At 38.3% G+C, this 17,793-nt stretch overlaps 1 protein-coding gene and 1 long non-coding RNA gene across 2 annotated transcripts in view; one reads left to right on the forward strand and one right to left on the reverse strand.

The window, feature by feature from the left end:
• The window catches only part of LOC104966325 (maltase-glucoamylase, intestinal-like), a 53,638-nt gene extending 37,957 nt beyond the window's left edge, over positions 1 to 15,681 (forward strand). The window contains exons 8-21 of the mRNA XM_010795513.1: positions 1,105 to 1,275; positions 3,583 to 3,732; positions 4,496 to 4,702; positions 4,815 to 4,969; positions 6,106 to 6,274; positions 10,119 to 10,215; positions 11,274 to 11,386; positions 11,718 to 11,843; positions 14,115 to 14,243; positions 14,404 to 14,523; positions 14,634 to 14,696; positions 15,117 to 15,230; positions 15,320 to 15,410; positions 15,539 to 15,681. Coding sequence (XP_010793815.1) covers positions 1,105 to 1,275; positions 3,583 to 3,732; positions 4,496 to 4,702; positions 4,815 to 4,969; positions 6,106 to 6,274; positions 10,119 to 10,215; positions 11,274 to 11,386; positions 11,718 to 11,843; positions 14,115 to 14,243; positions 14,404 to 14,523; positions 14,634 to 14,696; positions 15,117 to 15,230; positions 15,320 to 15,410; positions 15,539 to 15,681 — 1,848 coding nt within the window. The remainder of the gene's footprint in view (positions 1 to 1,104; positions 1,276 to 3,582; positions 3,733 to 4,495; positions 4,703 to 4,814; positions 4,970 to 6,105; positions 6,275 to 10,118; positions 10,216 to 11,273; positions 11,387 to 11,717; positions 11,844 to 14,114; positions 14,244 to 14,403; positions 14,524 to 14,633; positions 14,697 to 15,116; positions 15,231 to 15,319; positions 15,411 to 15,538) is intronic.
• Positions 15,682 to 16,544: 863 nt separating this feature from the next.
• On the reverse strand, positions 16,545 to 17,548 carry LOC104965650 (uncharacterized). Its single transcript, XR_800560.1, has 3 exons — positions 17,421 to 17,548; positions 17,249 to 17,283; positions 16,545 to 16,655 (listed from the first exon to the last, which is right to left on the reverse strand). It is a non-coding gene; the product is annotated as an uncharacterized lncRNA (long non-coding RNA).
• Positions 17,549 to 17,793: the final 245 nt, after the last annotated feature.

Below are 17,793 nucleotides of genomic sequence, written 5' to 3' on the forward strand. Positions count from 1 at the left end.
CTGTTTTGTAGCTTGTAACTGTTGCTTGTGGTGGTGATAGGATTAGCAGTATCTAGTCGATCTAGTTGATATTGTCGATCTTGTCGATTTCGTCAATACTCCCAGGGCCGCGACGTGGACGCTCCTTTCATGATGAAGAGAAGAAACTAAATCTGAACCTTTTCCAACAAACACAATATGCTTTTTTGGATTACTTACAATTTAAACCTGCTAGTAATCCCCAATTTTTAGGATTGTAACAGTAATCTGATATCGTCTTGTTTTTATGTAACTGGAAAGGAATACAGTTACCTTTTGTTTTTATAACCTGATTACGTTAATTCAAGTTCAAAGTTTGAATCCACCACAGACTTTAGACTTCCCTCAACACATAAGCATAATTGATTGACGTCACGCTGCTGGAGCTTTGTTGGATCAAGCACGCCGTGTTCCTGCTTCACACAGCACTGCCAAATTGCCATGCATGTTTGATGTATGACAATGATGTTCTCCCTGAATGATATCATTAGACTTGGGTGGGGGAGGGGCGACAGACGGGAAATCATTCTGAACTTCTGTTTGAGTGATGGACAGGAGCACTGGGTGTTTATAGGAGATGCTTACTACCAGTACTAGGGTTGCACGATTTATCCAATGTTCGTCCAAATCGCAATATGGATTAGTGCTATTTGAAATTGCAGCAAGTACAATATTTTTTAAGGAAGAATAGGCCGGTTTATTTTGATTTATTTTGAATGTGTAAAACAATAATACACACATTTAACATTTTAAAATTAAGCAGTGTCAAATTGATATACACAAATATTACTGATTCTAAGTCATGTATAAACAAATTATCTACTTAATTACTCATCTAAAAAGGGGTGGGAAGAAGTTTACACTTATTTAATCCCACCCCTTCTCCCAAAAACTTAATTATTAACATATGTGTATATAATTTTTTTTTTTAAGGCTTTATATGTCTTAAAATACAATTTTGAATGAATCATTGTGGAGCAGAACTATAAAGTACTTGATTAGTATGATAATACTTGAGTAAATGCACTTAGTTACTCTCCAGCTCTGCAAATAAGGCATTAACTGTGTGTGTCCTCTGCGCTGTAGGGAGTGCTGTCTATGCAGGTGAACCGTGCTGGTTACAAGGACCCAAACAACCTCTTTTTTGAGAACATCACCGTCCTTGGTGTGGCGGGACCTCCCACGTCTGTCACTTACACTCTCGTCGGAAATTCAACCACCGCAGTAGCCAACGTCACCTACGATGCAGCCAAGAAGGTAAGCTCACACTTATTGTGATCGCCTTGTGAAAATGCATGATAAGAGAAACTATCGTTTTTTTTGCCAGGGGTGAAAAACATACAAATGTTGCTTAAAACACTAACAATACTAAATAAAATGCAAAGAATAACGATCATAGCCAGGCTTTTATCAGCTAGTCATATCCCTCCAGCGTAAATGGAGACGAGATCAGAGCTAAAAAGAATGAGACATGATGTGTGGACTTACATTCCTCAGGTGCCCAAGTTCAGAATATTGAATAAATGCTAATGTCATTGTATGTCTGTTTATTGTAAGTTGCTTTCGATAAGTGTCAGCTAAGTGCTATGTAATGTTATTTAATATAATGTGTCTGCTGAAATATAATACTGTGGTTTCACAGCCTGTTCTGCTGCTTTCAAGTGGCAACAAATACATTTAATTGTTTTTAATTAAGATATAATTACTACAGTTTGCTATTATTAATATTATGATCATTATTATTATTAACAGTATTATTATTATTATTATTATTATACTAGTAGTAGTAGCAGTAGTAGTTGTTCTTGTAGTATTAGTAATATTAGTATTTTTCGGAAACACATTAGGGATTGGGAATCTGAATATTTCTTTATCCTGGTCTAAATTGGGTTTTGCAAAAGATGCTTCATTTTAGAATAATATAAAATAAAAGATTCATAAAAAAAAAAAAGATATATTAACATAAACACAAGAAGTTGAAGTAAAGATATTACAATATATTTACAGAGGTGTATTGGTATTAACAAGATAATATAATTATAATATACCGTTGGTTGCTTGAGTAAGGCTATGTTTTAGTAGGTTGTATCAGTAGGTCAGTAATACAAATAAATCCAGAATTGTATAGTCATCAAATGTGAAAAACTCCCCATCATTTTGTCGACGTATTTCCACCGTGAGGAAGACCTTGATGTACTGACGCGGGACAGATGCACAGGGATGAGTATAGCGGTGGCTACTCTTGCGAAAAGCCACCATTTATTTCAATAAGACTTGAACCATTGTACATTCAAGGTTAGCCTCTAGGTGTAAGAGATGATACCAATTTACATTACGAGAGGATTGTAAAGCTTTCCTGTGAGCCTGTTTATCAAAAAGAGAAATAATTACTGAGCAATAGTCCTACGGTAAGCGCCCAGGGTCAAACGCAGACGGTAAGAGTGTATCAGGTGCCAGGAAGGTTCAGTCAGGTATTACTGTGGGCGTCAGTATATCCTCTGTGTTCATGTGTGTGCGTCTGTGCTGTGCTTGTGTCACTTCTCAAGGTCTATATGGTCGTACAGAGGAATGCATTTATGAAATGACTCTCAAGAGTAATCATTTCCTGAGATGAAGGGTAAATGTGCTGTTAAACCTAAACTCTGTGCTGTCATGTCCATCAGTCTTTGTATGCCGAGTCAGAATGGGCCTTGAACAACCTTAAAACCTCCAAACATAGTTAGTTCCATATAGAAAGCAGAATATAAGAGGACAGTATCTCCCAGCATATCACGGGTGCTGTGTTCAAACATTTTTCGGACATGATTGCGTAAGTCTTTCTTTAAAAAATAAAATCCGTTGCCACTTCATAGCATGCCCTATACAGTTCCCGGTGCCCTCTTTATTTATTTATTTATTTAATTAATTAACTATGTATTTATTATTATTAACTATTAAGTTATTCACTCACTCATTCATTAATTTATGTATTAACTATTTCAGTCAGTAATTCATTTATTTATTTAATTACTTATTTATTTGTTAATTAATTTAATAATTGATGTATTCATTAATTCTTTCATTCCTTATTTTTATATTTATCTATTTTGTTTTATTAATTTCTTTCATTCATTCATTTATTTATTATTTAGTTATTTATTAATTTATTTCATTATTAATGTATTATTATTTGTTTGTTTGTTTATTAATATATACCTGTATACCTGTGCTCTTTTTATTTAATTATGTTGTGCCCTGCTATTTTCCACAACATATTTGCTTGAGACTGATTCCAAAACTAAAGGACACACTAAAAAAAAGACTGATGAAGAAGGATGTATCGGATGGTGTCTAGGGTGAAAGGGGCACCCTGAGATTTGTTGTAAGGATGAGTCATAATTCCCGGCTGAGGCTGTTGAAACAGCGAGGAAAATTAACAGCTGTGTCTTAATTGAAAGCACATGCAACGTCAAGTACGCACTTTGTCTCTGGGAAGTCTGTCTGGGCATGTGCTTGCATTTGTATCTTTGGATTTGATAATCACCACTCTTTCCCACCTCCATCCTCCCTTTCTCCTCATCACAGGTGTTGTTCCTGACCGGCCTCTCGCTGATTGTTGGGCAGTCGTATCTGGTGGAGTGGGAAGTGGAGCCCAATGAGCACCAGCGCTTCGACTGCTATCCAGGCGAGAACGCAGATGAGGCGAAGTGCCGAGCCAGAGGCTGCATCTGGGAGGTGAGGGGTGACACAGAGGAGGTTCACATAGCACATTTAATTCCAGTCAGACAGCTCACATGGAATCGTTGTTAACAGCAGTTAGAGTGTGGCGTCCAGGCCCCGGCCTCATCACTCCTTGTAGATATTTTGACATAGAATAATGGCGCATCATTTTTAAATAACTTACCCAGAGCCTACAGGATGCTGGTGTGTGGGACGTATTTTTGTTAGCCGACCCACAAGTTACCCTCGCAAGAGCTCCCCTGACAAAAAGCAATGGGATCTCGCAGACAATTTTTTTTTGTGGCCAACATAAGTTTATACAAATTACATGTTTTGGACAACAGGATAATCTCGACATCCATGTTAGCATAACAAGCTAATTTTGGCTATGAACAAACAACATCACGGTTGCATGGCTAAGCTAAGTAGAGGCGTAGTGGTGTCTGCGCGATGACGTTTAGTTGGTTACTTGTTAGCAACCGCCATTTTTATGACACAGACGCTTATGACATTTGTTGGAGTTGGTTATTTAGACATATTTTATGTCGTAGAACAAAACGTGAAAATCTTGTTAACGTGTGGTAACCATTGATCTTCTTTAACCACAAACACTTTCATAAAACGTGAGGGTTAAGGCATGTCACTTATATGTATCGTTGTAGCTCGAGTTGACTGCCTGAACTGGATTGCAGGCTTTGCTCCATTATTGCATTTTATCACAACAAAATTGAAAAATGTGGTATCTTTAACATTTCATATGCTGTTTTCTCTCATTTAGCCAAGCTACATTGAACGTGCTCCATGGTGCTTCTATCCAAAAGACTATGGATACACCATGACGACATCAGTAGAAACAAACTCAGGAATGACCTTTGACATCTCTCGGAACAACAAGTACCGGAGCAATGTTCGCCCAGGGTCTCCAGACATCAACACACTCCGCGTTGACATCCATTACCACAAGAGTGACATGCTGCAGTTCAAGGTGAGTGCTTGTTTCTGCTGGAATTTGACTTTTTTTATTTTATTTGTATACATCCATCCTGCTTGCCTCATCCATAAAAACACCTGACATCCAAACGTTCCCTCCTTTCCAGATCTGGGACCCGAACACAGAGCGTTACGAGGTTCCAGTGCCGCTGTCGGTCCCCGCTACTCCAGAGACTGACGAGACCAAAAGGCTTTACAAGGTCCAATTTACCGATAACCCGTTCGGCATCCAGGTCATAAGGAAGAGCACAGGAACCAAGATGTGAGTGTTCAAGTTGTACAGGGTGGCTGTGATGGTTATTATGTGTTCTGGACGTTTGAGATTGATTATGCATTTATTTCAAAGAGGACCATGCATACAAATACATTAATCTTAGAAAAGAGAAGATATGAATTATGCCAGATGAGTTGGGTTTATGGGTAATACTCACGGTAAAAATAAATGTTGTCCCTGTAGTTTACCTTCCATATCCTATTGGCATCCACTGCTCGCCTCATGCCGTGGTCTAAACCTACTGTAACTCCAACCATTGCATCATTTTTGAAAAGTAAAAATATGGCCATAAGGCAGATATCTAGGGACTTGGGTCAGTTGGATTGCCAAATACTGATGAGAAGGCATTAACAATTACATTTGTAACACTTAACACACCATTACATAGATAAATCCCAATTGGTCGACTCAGCGTTTGCCTGGAGATGTTCACGAATGGGCAACAGTAGATGGGGTGCTCATTTCAACCCTTAAAATGCCTTTTTGTAAATAATAGTGTAATAATTTTTCATATTCATGCCAAAAGATAATGTGTTTGATCACTGTGTGTGCAGGACCTCTAATACATGGTATACCCTCCTAATCATTAAGGTATGAATATGCATAGCCAGCATATTGTTTCAACAAGCACACTGTAATCCCCTCTTGTCGTTCCTTAATTAGCCCCTTTAGGGCGGTGATTCACCATTGCAATTTTAGGTAGTATAGATGGTCCTATTAACACAAAATAAAGCGAGACGTTGTGTGAAAAACTATTTCCAGGCAAGGAACCCCCGTTAAGATTAAAGTCACAATGCTGATTCCACAGTTCTGGCATTGTTACCCAATGAGATGTGTTGAAAAGTTGGCCAGTGTCTCAGAAGCTAAAGTAGTTCCCTCTTTTTCAGCGATGGTGTCACATGAAGCGCTCACGAGTTTTTCAAAATATATTTCTAAGCAGGGGTGACGGTTGGCAGTTGAGATTTTACTAATTAAAATGTATGAAGTACATCTAAGGGATGCCTGCAGTTCCTGCTGGTTATTATGCTTATTTGTGTCAAACATATTGTGGATAACTCCCTTTGAGAATAATTCCCCTTCTCTCTCCATCTCTCATGGATTTAATCCTCTGTCACTTCTCTCAGCTGGGACTCCTCGCTGCCAGGTTTTACCTTCTCAGAGATGTTCATCCAGGTGTCGACTCGACTGTCATCGGAGTACGTGTACGGCTTCGGAGAGACGGAGCACGCCACCTACAGACACAACCTCAACTATCACACCTGGGGAATGTTCGCCAAAGACCAGCCTCCCGGTGTAAGTATCACGTTAAACCACACTCATGCACATACGCATATAGTATTGATCAGATTTCACACTTGTTGATGTTTAGTTTACTAGCATGTCATGTATTTGAAGTGAAGCGGTTTGATATTAAAGCAGCCTATAATGCTTCATGGAGGTTACCCTTGAGTGTGTTATATACTGTATGTTTAACTGCATGTGAAAGGCTTGCAAAAGCTAAAATAACAAAGTTCCCTCCAGAGGCCTCACCCAGTTGTAACTTGAACGAGTCCACTTTCAACCCAGGTCAATAATCTACAATACTTTCCGTGTTGGATGAGTTCAACAAAAACATCTTCATTGCAAACCAAATCCCGCCTTAAAGGAACATCTGCAAATTGTATGCATTATTTGCATATCTTAAATAATCCCTGTCAGTGAACGGGCGACTGTTTATGATTCCCATCAACACATTTTGACATGGAACCGCAAATATATATATATATATTTTCCTCTTCTTTTAAAGCTTGGCATGATCCATCAAAACCAATTTTACACTGGTTATGGCATACAGTCTTTAATGTATCACCCTGTAGAAAATGCAGAGTAAACAACCTTCCTCCACAGTATTTAAACTTCTCTTTCTCACATTCGTGTCACTTTGATGCCGTTCATATGAGCGCCAGTTATATAGTGTCATGATGTTTTCCCGACTGGTGTCAAGGCCAGACAGGTTGAGGTTTCCACATGCATCAGCATTATCAATGTTAATTGCTAATCTCTCAAGACAGCTCCACGGGGTTCAGACACATGTTATGGGACCCCCTCAGGAGAGGGCAATTGCAAGTAGGTGAAAAAAAGTTTGATAAGCGAAAAAAAAAAAGCTTGACATGCAGACATGGACTCTGTATGGAGACTGTCTTTGAAACATTGATATCAAACCTGATAAGAGAACAATTGAAATAGGATTTGGCCACGAAAAAATTAGGTTAGCTAAAAAGTACTAGATATAATTGATGCCCTTTAAATGTATAATAAAATTACGAAAAATAAAAACATTGACACAAATAAAATCATTAACAAATAATAAAAAATATGAGACAGGATAATAAATAATAATAATAATAATAATAATAATAATAATAATAATAATAATAATAATAATAACACCAACAACAATAATAATAATAATAATAATAATAATACATAGTAATACATAGTATTATAAAAACAAAAATTATTATAGTAACAATTAGTTAAATGAATGAACATTTAAATATATAAAATACAAAAATAATCAACAGTAGAAACAGTAGAAGTATAAATATCAAATCAGTCAAAAGATAAATATCTATAGAGTATCTATAGAATACACAATATAGAATAATAGAATAACAATAAAATATAATAATAACATAAACAAATTCCACATTTTTTGTTTGTAAATGTTGTGTCCTGCTACAGCCCCAATAACGCTTGGATATATTATTCACCATTTCCCAGAGCTCTCCACCACTGCTGTTTGTAGCTTTAATGAACAACCAACAGCTGCAAATACATACAAGAGATCACTTCAAAGGAACACAAACTCTACAGAATGTTAACAAACTGAATGTCACACATATTCAATGCAGAGTATCTGATCGTACTCTCAGGGGTCTTTTTTGTTGAAATGTAGCCGAGACACAGCCACAAGGATACACAACTGCAGCAACATGAAAAGGACAGGTGGTTTGAATACTTGATAGTTGAGGGACGGACTTTGTAATGTACTCTGGAGGAGATGTATGCATTCAGCTTGTGTAGCGTATAAAGGGGAATATAAATATGACATTTTATAAGGCACCGAGTAAATTGCTTATTTCAAATGCCGCCGTCCGTAGTTGGCTTATTATAATAAATGCAAATGTATGCAGAATGTGAAGTGGAGAAACACAGACACAGAGGGAACACTGTCACTAGCTGTCACTCTCTGTTAGCGGACGAGCTAATGACTTTTCTGCTTTTTGAGTTATCCCACCATGTAGCGAGGCCACAAGGACACACACATCGAAAGAAAAAAGCCCTCATCGTCCAGAAAGAGATGACACAGAGGTAGAAGCAGTCCTTATAGACATTTCATTACAGTTTAACAACGTCTTGTGAACCAGAAGAGCAGGAGGCTGATGGAGTGTGACGTCCCCATGAGTTTTCCTACAGGACGGTGACATCTTAAAGTGGCAGATTTCCTGTCCCCCGCCACCTTTCTCCGCGATCCTCATAGCCCGCTCTGTCTAGTTCCATCCCGTTTTAACACTGAAGACAACAGAGGGACACTTACAGACAGAGGAGAAACATAAAGTCCTCGCTCTACTCCCAGAGAACAGTATTGTAACAGATGCACATAAAGGACACGGCAGTGTATGCATGTAGATCAGGGGTGTCCAAACTACGGCTCCCGGACCATTTTGAATCGGCCCTCAGTAGATTCAAAAGGTATTTTGTAATATGGCCCACAAATGGAATGTAAACATATATTACACACTAGTATTCATGTGTTTATAAGCCCACTTTTCAAATAGATCCAGTCAATTAAAGTTGGAAACATTTTCTAACATATCTTAGTTGATAAGAAAAAAAGGACAATAACTTATTTACCTAACAAGCTTGAAATAAACCCTTCATATTTCCCCTTATACAGAGGCTTCTGTTGTAAGGAATGAGCTGCCAACAAAATAAAGTAAACCCTCTGGAGAGCTGTGATATAGGGTGTTTTTTTCTTCAGGGCATTTTCAAGTATCAAGCATAATTTACCTACATTTGATTAATGTTTCTAACTTATAACTGACCTTATGAGGCAATACACCTCACCTCTAGTGCGAGGCCCAGCCCTTCGTATCTTTTCTGTATATGGCCATCGTGAAAAAAGTTTGGACACCCCTGATGTAGAATATCAATGCATTTACTTAACGTGATACATTTTCGTTGACAAATTAAGGAAAAATAGATCTCCGCTTGCAGTCAAATAAGTTGGTTAAAGTCATTTTAAATCAGAATCATATTAACGCTTCTTCATTTGCATGTGTATTGGGTCTTTTTGCGCTAAATTAAGGATTAGATTTTGATTTAATGTCCCAATACTCTGTTGATCTCTTCAAATCCAGGCTAAAGGGATCTTTGGGATTGTGTAGCGCTCTTGGTTGATATTCATAATACATGTTTCATTGATATACTGTATATATCTATATACAGTATACACTAGTGCCATATTCAAATCGCAGGATGTACAATAATTGTCCACTAAATATGTGTTCAAATGCCATGTTGATGTATTCTCAAACTGCAGATATATCCAGGCCTACAAATGTTATTCTACAGATTTAAGATATTTATTTATATAAAAAATATATTTACCGATCTTGTAAAGAAAACATAATATAATATATTTTTTAATGATAATTATTATTTGGAATTGATCAATCCCTACAATATCCTGAATCATATTGCAGTTTCAATATCAGTCGAAATAATCGTAATTAGTAACTTTTTTTAAATCGTCCTTACTATTGGGTGCTATTTCTAACACTTGTATACATATTTGAATAAATGTTTAAATCAGTGTACCTTGGCATAGAGGATAGTTTTAGGCATATTTTTTTCCCCCTACTTTTGCAAAAGCCTTTGACAGAACTTTGAGCAAGCCCATTATAGCAAGTTGTCGTTCCTATATATACACAATGAGAAAATCCCTGTCAAGTGTAAAGAAAAATGCTCATGAATAAACAAAGTGGCGCACAAGCAAACATATGTACAAGCGGCAGAACAGACCAATTCATTACCTAACATTCACTCACCCCTCCCGTCTCCTTCACTCTCCCTCTCTGTCTCTGTGCTGCAGTACAAGATGAATTGTTACGGAGTGCATCCCTTCTACATGGGCCTGGAGGACACTGCTGACGCTCACGGTGTGCTGCTACTCAACAGCAATGCCATGGGTGAGAGAAACACACATACAAAAACATGAGTCAGAAGATGCCACATGCAAATGCAACCAACAGTATCACATGCATGCATAATGGCATTCAATTACATATTATGTGTTAATGAGAGAGGCTATCTCCCATGTTGTGATTACATGTCCCTTTGACGGAGCCTTATATAAGACCAACACAGCGTAATGAGCACTTTTGCATATTTGCATACTGAACAGTAATACATAATAAACATGAAGAAAATAAACATACTTCACACACAAACACACACACACACACACACACACACACACACACACACACACACACACACACACACACACACACACACACACACACACACATACACACACACACACACACACATGTACTTGTATACATACATACACACATTTCTCACTTGGCAAAATAATGAGCAGAGCTTTTTATTTTGCCAAAATGTCCCTCTGAAGTGAGTTCATGTACTGAATACAAATTAAACAAATATTGTACATTGGAAATACATTTATTTTATACGATTTTATCTTTATGTGCCCTGAAACTTTTTTCTCGTACTGAATAAAAAAAAACGTTTCAAAACTAAAATGCATGTAAAAAAAGTATTATTTTAAAGGCTTTCTATATGATTTTATTTTCATGTCCCTCAAAAGTAACTTCATTCTCTGAATAAAAAACAAAAAAAGATCTATTTAAAAATATATACTTTTAATTTATTTTATAAGATTGTGTCTTCATTTGCTTTTTAAGTAACTTCATATCCCTCGAGAATGATTTAATGTGCTGAATAAAAAAAAGAAAAAAAAAAGATATACAAAATAATATATTTATTGTATTTTACTATTTCATTTTTAGAACATATAATTTCAGAGGCCAATGTTTTTGGATGAACATGCCACAACAAAACTAAAACATCTTCTACGTAGAAGATGTTTTAGTTTTGTTGTGGCATGTTCATCCTTTCCTACCCTGTCAGTCACTGAGCATAGACTCTTACAGTAATACACACAAACCAACAACTTCATTTAGATGTTTACAAAATATCTTTCTAACTTTTTCTCCAGATGTGACTTTCCAGCCAACTCCATCCATAACCTATCGCACTGTGGGCGGCATCCTTGATTTCTACATGGTCCTGGGACCTACGCCTGAAATGGTGGTGCAGGAGTACACTGCGGTAAGTCATTTCTGTTGTGTCTAACTGTGTGTGTGTGTGTGTGTGTGTGTGTGTGTGTGTGTGTGTGTGTGTGTGTGTGTGTGTGTGTGTGTGTGTGTGTGTGTATTTTGTGTCTGGCCCTGGGCCGCTGTTGATGGACTGCAGCAGCTGGGAGTTCCTTGCTTCATTGCGCTCTCTCATTTAGCCCTATCTAAACACACACACGCACACACACACACACAGACCAAACAAACACTTTGTGGACACCGTCCCATTTTCCTGCAAAACAACTTTTTTTTACTCTTGCTGAACTGTTTTGACTTCCTTCCTTGTTTGTTGTTCTTCTTAACAGCTGATTGGACGACCTGTTCTACCTGCCTACTGGTCCCTTGGGTTCCAGCTCTGTCGCTATGGATACGCCAATGACCGGGAGATAGCAGATCTTTACAGAGACATGAGGGCAGCGGGCATACCCTATGTAAGTTCAGGTATTTTTGTTAAAAAGCCTCCTACGTGGTTAACACTAACTCAAAAGATGTTCACGTTGTGTCCTACGACATAGAAAACATCAGTAAATACCCCATTCGAAAATATCAGAAGCTTCTACATGTCATAAAACATGTAAATGAGACTTTTAAATGTCATCCCGCCGAACATTAGCCACCTTTAGCTTAGCGGTGGTGATGCGCAGCCATGTAGCCGTGATCTTGTTCCTTTATTGCTTAACATTAGCTTTTTACTTCTGTTAATATGTTGAGATGATCTGCAGAACAATATGTGTAGTATTACTTATTAGTATCATTACTGTGTGTTTCTGCTAAATTCAAAAATCCAATGGAAAATCCCATTGCTTTTTGTCATGGGAGCCTTGTGATGCTAACGTTTGTGTCGTTCTACAACAAATACGTCATCACTGCCCCATAGGTAGATGCTGCCCACATGCTGTTCATCCTATCCCAGTATGTTTGCCTGATTTTGACGACACACTCATTCCATTCATTCAGTGTCTCAACTCAAGGATTCATTGTATTGCCTTCCTATTCCTGCTGTAGGTTAAATAATGAAGGCATTTAGTGGGATAGTCTGAGCTAAATCCATCCTATTATAGGTTGCCCTGCCTGTAGACATTTCCAGTTTGTAGCAGAACCAACAATTCTTTCTGACAGTGAAATATTGGGTTCACATACAAATAACTTCATAAGTATCTGTGAGAGCGCTGGGTTTGGCCAGGTCCATATGTCCAACATGGGAATAAGCAAGCATCTAAATCAATTGATTATCAAGAGATTCCCTGAATAGGCCTTCACAAAGCTAACCGGCAAGGAGCTGACGCCAGCCAAAAAGAATCCTGTATCATTAACTCGAATGAAAGCAACCAACCCTAAACAGCCAGTGATACAGAGGCAATCAAAGCCTATAAAGGTTTTGCTCTCACTGTAAAAAAATAAGATTCAGAAGCAAATAAAACCTCATATACAGTAAGTCAAGACAGATTTAAATGTTATGTAGGAAAAGACCCAACAGCAGCACTAAATCGGTGGGTGGGCTTTTGATTCCTGAGGGGGGGCCTTGGGTATGAAAAATCGGCGGGGCGGGCACATGAGTATGGAATTGGAAATATCACTGACCTGAAAACAACATAAGGCGCTTTCACATCGGAGTACTATTACCCATACTTTTCCCGTTTGGTTCCGATAATGCCTGGAATTTTGCGTTCACACCAAAAAGAGTACGGTACTTAGTTCCGAGAACTTTTACCCCCCTTTTCAGTCCCTGCTGGTGGTACTTTCCTGGGGAGAAAAAAGTAACAATTTCGATTGGCTGGGCGAATTGCAAACCACGGCCCGTAAAACTCTGAAAAGTTTTGTGAAGCCACCATTGTATTTGTTGGCATTAGCATTATTAGCATTAGCCCCGCGCACCAACGGAGAGAGAATAACTTATGGCAACACAAAAAAAAACATGGGAGCGGTTGGCAATTTACTCGGAAGGCTGCAGCAGCTTCTACTGAAGCCAGTCCCCAACTCCGGGGACTCCGGGCGGCAGTATACGCCGTGAAATTGTTTGCGGCCTGCCAGTAAACCCAAAGCAGAAGAAGAAGAAGTGACATCAACGGCTTCATTTGCGTAATCTTCCCTCAGGGAACTTATTCCGGTGTGAACGCGATCTGTACTTAGTTCCATGCGGGACTAAGTGCTGGCACTAAGTGCTGGACACTAAATACGGCAAATATTCACATTTTATATATTTAGCATCCCACCAGGTCTGCCTTTTCGGACCAGCAGAGCGACATAGCAGTAACAACATAAACATTCAGGCTACCTGCACCTCTGTGGGGGGGTTCAGGGTTCTTTGGCCACTCATTTACATGCAAAGAACATCTGTCAAGTATTGAAAAAAGTCAGCGTGTAACATTACCACAAACACGGTGGTTTATTTTTAAGATTAAAAACGAATTGTAGTGTAAAAATATTTAATGAAATGTAGCTTGTAATTTCATTTATTCCAACTGTAATTGCATTCAGATAGTGTACCAGCTATTCCCGGAGCTAAATATGCAGGAAAAAGTTGGACAAGTTTTTTGTTCAGTGGAATATGTTCATACTGAAAGCACCAAATATAAAAGATGTCAATTGAATACAGGAAGCAATTGTTCCTTACACCGTCTTGTGTGTTGTTTTGATATCAGTTCTGATATTCCTTAATAAACCAACTGTCACAATAAGCTTTTTTCTGGTACCTGCTGCAGGATGTGCAGTATGCAGACATTGACTACATGGAGCGTCAGCTGGACTTTGTTCTGGACTCAGAGTTTAAAGGACTGCCTGCCCTGGTGAACACGATGAGGGATGAAGGCATGAGGTTCATCTTCATTCTGGTAATGTAATAAATGGCAATGTGTGTGCAATGATTAAGATTAAAGAGGAATTTATGAGAATCCCCCATTTCCATTTTTTATTTTCAACCAATATGCTAGGCGTATCATAGTAAAAAAATTGAAATATTAGAAATATGAATAGCTTTGTGTTTCTTTCCAGGATCCAGCCATCTCAGGCAATGAGCCTCGAGGCGACTACCCTGCTTTCGACAGAGGTCTAGCACAGGATGTCTTCATCAAATATCCCAAAAGCATCAGTGATGAAATTGTGTGGGGGAAGGTAAGAGGAAAACTATGGCCCAACAAATAAGTGGACAAATATGTAAGCTTGTATTGAAACAGACTTTGTGATGTTTTTGAGTGTGATGGTGTAATGTGTCCTGTTTGTAGGTGTGGCCAGATAGACCCAATGTCACAGTAGATGAATCTCTGGACTGGGATACCCAAGTAGAGGTACAATGTATTCCATATTCAACCCACTAACATACATCACTTCCAAGCTCCGAGTATTTATAAACACGCATTAGGGCTGCTCAATTAATCGTATTTGAATCGCAATTACGATTTTGGCTTGCAACGATTATGAAAACAACATAATCGAAATAAAACGATTATTGATTTTTTATTTTTTTTTGGTTTTTCAGTTGAATAATACTTAAAGTTGAGGGTAATCAACTGTTAAAAACATACTGTTCACGTTTTTTCAATAAATGGATGTTTTCAAAGTAAATGGATAATCGTTTTTTAATAATTAATAATCGTGATAACAATTATTTACCCAAATAATCGAGATTATGATTTTTGCCATAATCGAGCAGCCCTAACATGCATGAGATCTTTGAGGGTACTCAGCATTGTATTTCCCATTTACAGATTTACAGAGCGAATACTACATTCCCTGACTTCTTCCGCAAAACAACCGCAGCGTGGTGGCTACAAGAAATCAAGGATTTCTATGGAAATATAAAATTTGACGGCCTCTGGATTGTGAGTGACCTGAAAGAAGACATACTAATAAAGTGGAGTTATCCCCTCTATCATTTCTGCCTGATTTCATTGTCTCTGTTCATCTTTAGGACATGAATGAGCCCGCCAGTTTTGTCCACGGTACAGTTGGAGAGAACTGTCTTGGTAACCCACTCCTAGAGAACCCTCCATATATGCCACGTAAGACACTCAAAATTATATTTACTTCCCTCATGTTTGATTAAATGAATGTACTAAAATGATATCAACAATATGAGCATGCTTTTAAAGGGCTCTATGTATTTAGCTATATGTTTTGTCTCCAAAAGCTCTGGAGTCGAAACATCGTGGTTTGAACCACAAGACTCTGTGCATGAACAGCGAGCAGATACTCAGCGATGGAAAAAGAGTCCTTCACTATGACGTCCACAATCTCTATGGCTGGTCCCACACCAAACCCACCTATGAGTAAGTGATCATTTGTCCATATAAACCAACACAGATGATGGATGAGCAAATTGTAATGTACAAGGGTTAACCTGTTCAACCCGGAGGCCCGCCGCCCGGTTGTTTTTCACGAAATTGTGTCTCAGGGCTTCTTAACATTTAAAAACCTATTAATGTGTCACACACANCCCAGTTAACGGGAAGAAACTCAGCTTTCAGACAATATTAACAATTTTTAGCTAAACGAAACAAAAGGGTAATAACAAAGGCTCTGAATTAGCCCCCTAATGGTTAAAAAGAGGTGTCAATCATCAAAATCGATAGAGGGGGGCCAAAGATATGGAAAATGCACCCAAATGACCCCAGAAGTGGGTTTTTTCTAAATCTCTCTAAAAAGGTCAAATGTCACTTGTTTTGCATCAATCTTGATACAGTATCAAGATTGATGCAAAACAAGTGACATTTGACCTTTTTAGAGAGATTTAGAAAAAACCCACTTCTGGGGTCATTTGGGTGCATTTTCCATATCTTTNAAAAGTCAGAATTCTGAGATTAAAGTCAGAATTCTGCCTTTTTTCTCAGAACAAATTTTATTTATTTTTTCTAATACCCGTAAAAAAAAAAGTTTTTTTTTTGTTCTGAGAAAAAAGTCAGAATTCTGCCTTTTTTTTCAGAACAAAAAAAAAACATATTTTTTTCAAATCCTCCCAAAAATAATAATAATGTGGCCCTAATCCTCTTCCGTAGATTAAACAAGAAATGAACACTGGTTCAAGTACGCATGTAGCATGAAAAAGCTAACGCAAACAAGAGCAGACATCTTTGCTCCTATCCCAGTATATCTCATACGAGTGCTTTTTTTCAAGTTTTGAACTCACTCACAATCCAACCCTTGCCGTTGTGGTTGCGTGAGTACGGATAGAAGGCACCCAGCTGCATCCAGCGAATACACATCTCATACTCTCCGTCATTGAAGAACCCACATATGTCTGCCCCGGTCTGAAAAACAGGGACAAAATGTCAGTACAAGTGTTTAAAAGGTGACACAGATGGGCAGAGAGATGGACACCAGGGTGAATGTGCATGGTCTATGAAGAGCAGTCTCCAACCAGAGCATACTTTGGTTGCAAGCCTCATGTTTCTGACGTGTCCTTGACTAAGACACCGCGAGAGTGAGCGATGTTGTCTATCTGACCCTGTGGCTGCATTGGCTCGGGGCACGCAAATGATTTACCATATAGGGATCGATGAGGTGTCAGATTTTAATTATTATTAGGTGTGCTGAGGAGACGTCAGAAGGACAACATGTCAGGGAGAGACAAACACAAAGAGACAGCGGGGAAAACAAGCAAAGTCAGAGCAAGCCAGGACACCATGCAAAATATAACTTTTTATATAAGTTGTATTAGGCCTCTTAGTTTGGGGGAGGGGGGCAATGACATGCTTCACGTTGTATCCCGAGATGTCCTTTGATCAAAGGGTGTAGCAAACAAAACAACATCACTCAGGCTGCTGGAATCTACTTAGGGAGGACAAGGTCACATCAATAAGATTATGTCTTGTCAAAACCGAGATCAGATGATGATACTTACATAAGAGATGCCAAAGAGACTGAACTCCATCATGCCTGTAGATCAAAGGAAAAGGGGATACATGTCAGGTTAAAGAGGGCTTTTTCTTCGCCAAGTTTGCATATGTGAAGTAATCACCTTACCATAATATTTGTTAAAATTATGAGAATCAAGTTTTATCCAATATTTGTACCTATAATAGATTTGAAAAGCTGGTCCCAGCTCGAATAGTTGTCTCCAAGCCAATGTCCGGCCCATTTTCCACTGGAAGGGTAAGTCGACCTGGTCACCACAACACCTCTTTTACCTGTCACTTGCTGCACTGCACTGCATTGAGAGGAGAAACTCAGTGATTTAAATGTTAAAAGAACGGCATTTATACACATTTATATAGCTCTTTTGTAGTATTTACAACATCTAAAAGCTCTTTTACAAATACAAGTCGGCATTTACCCATTCAAACACATTCATACAGAGGTAGAAAAGAAAGTGCCATACAAAGTGCACCTGCTCAGGGAAACTTACATTCACACATGTTGGCCATGAAAAAGAATTGGAGACACTTT

This window comes from Notothenia coriiceps, unplaced genomic scaffold (assembly GCF_000735185.1).
Source record: "Notothenia coriiceps isolate Sejong01 unplaced genomic scaffold, NC01 NC01_scaffold00037246, whole genome shotgun sequence".
Taxonomy (NCBI): domain Eukaryota; kingdom Metazoa; phylum Chordata; class Actinopteri; order Perciformes; family Nototheniidae; genus Notothenia; species Notothenia coriiceps.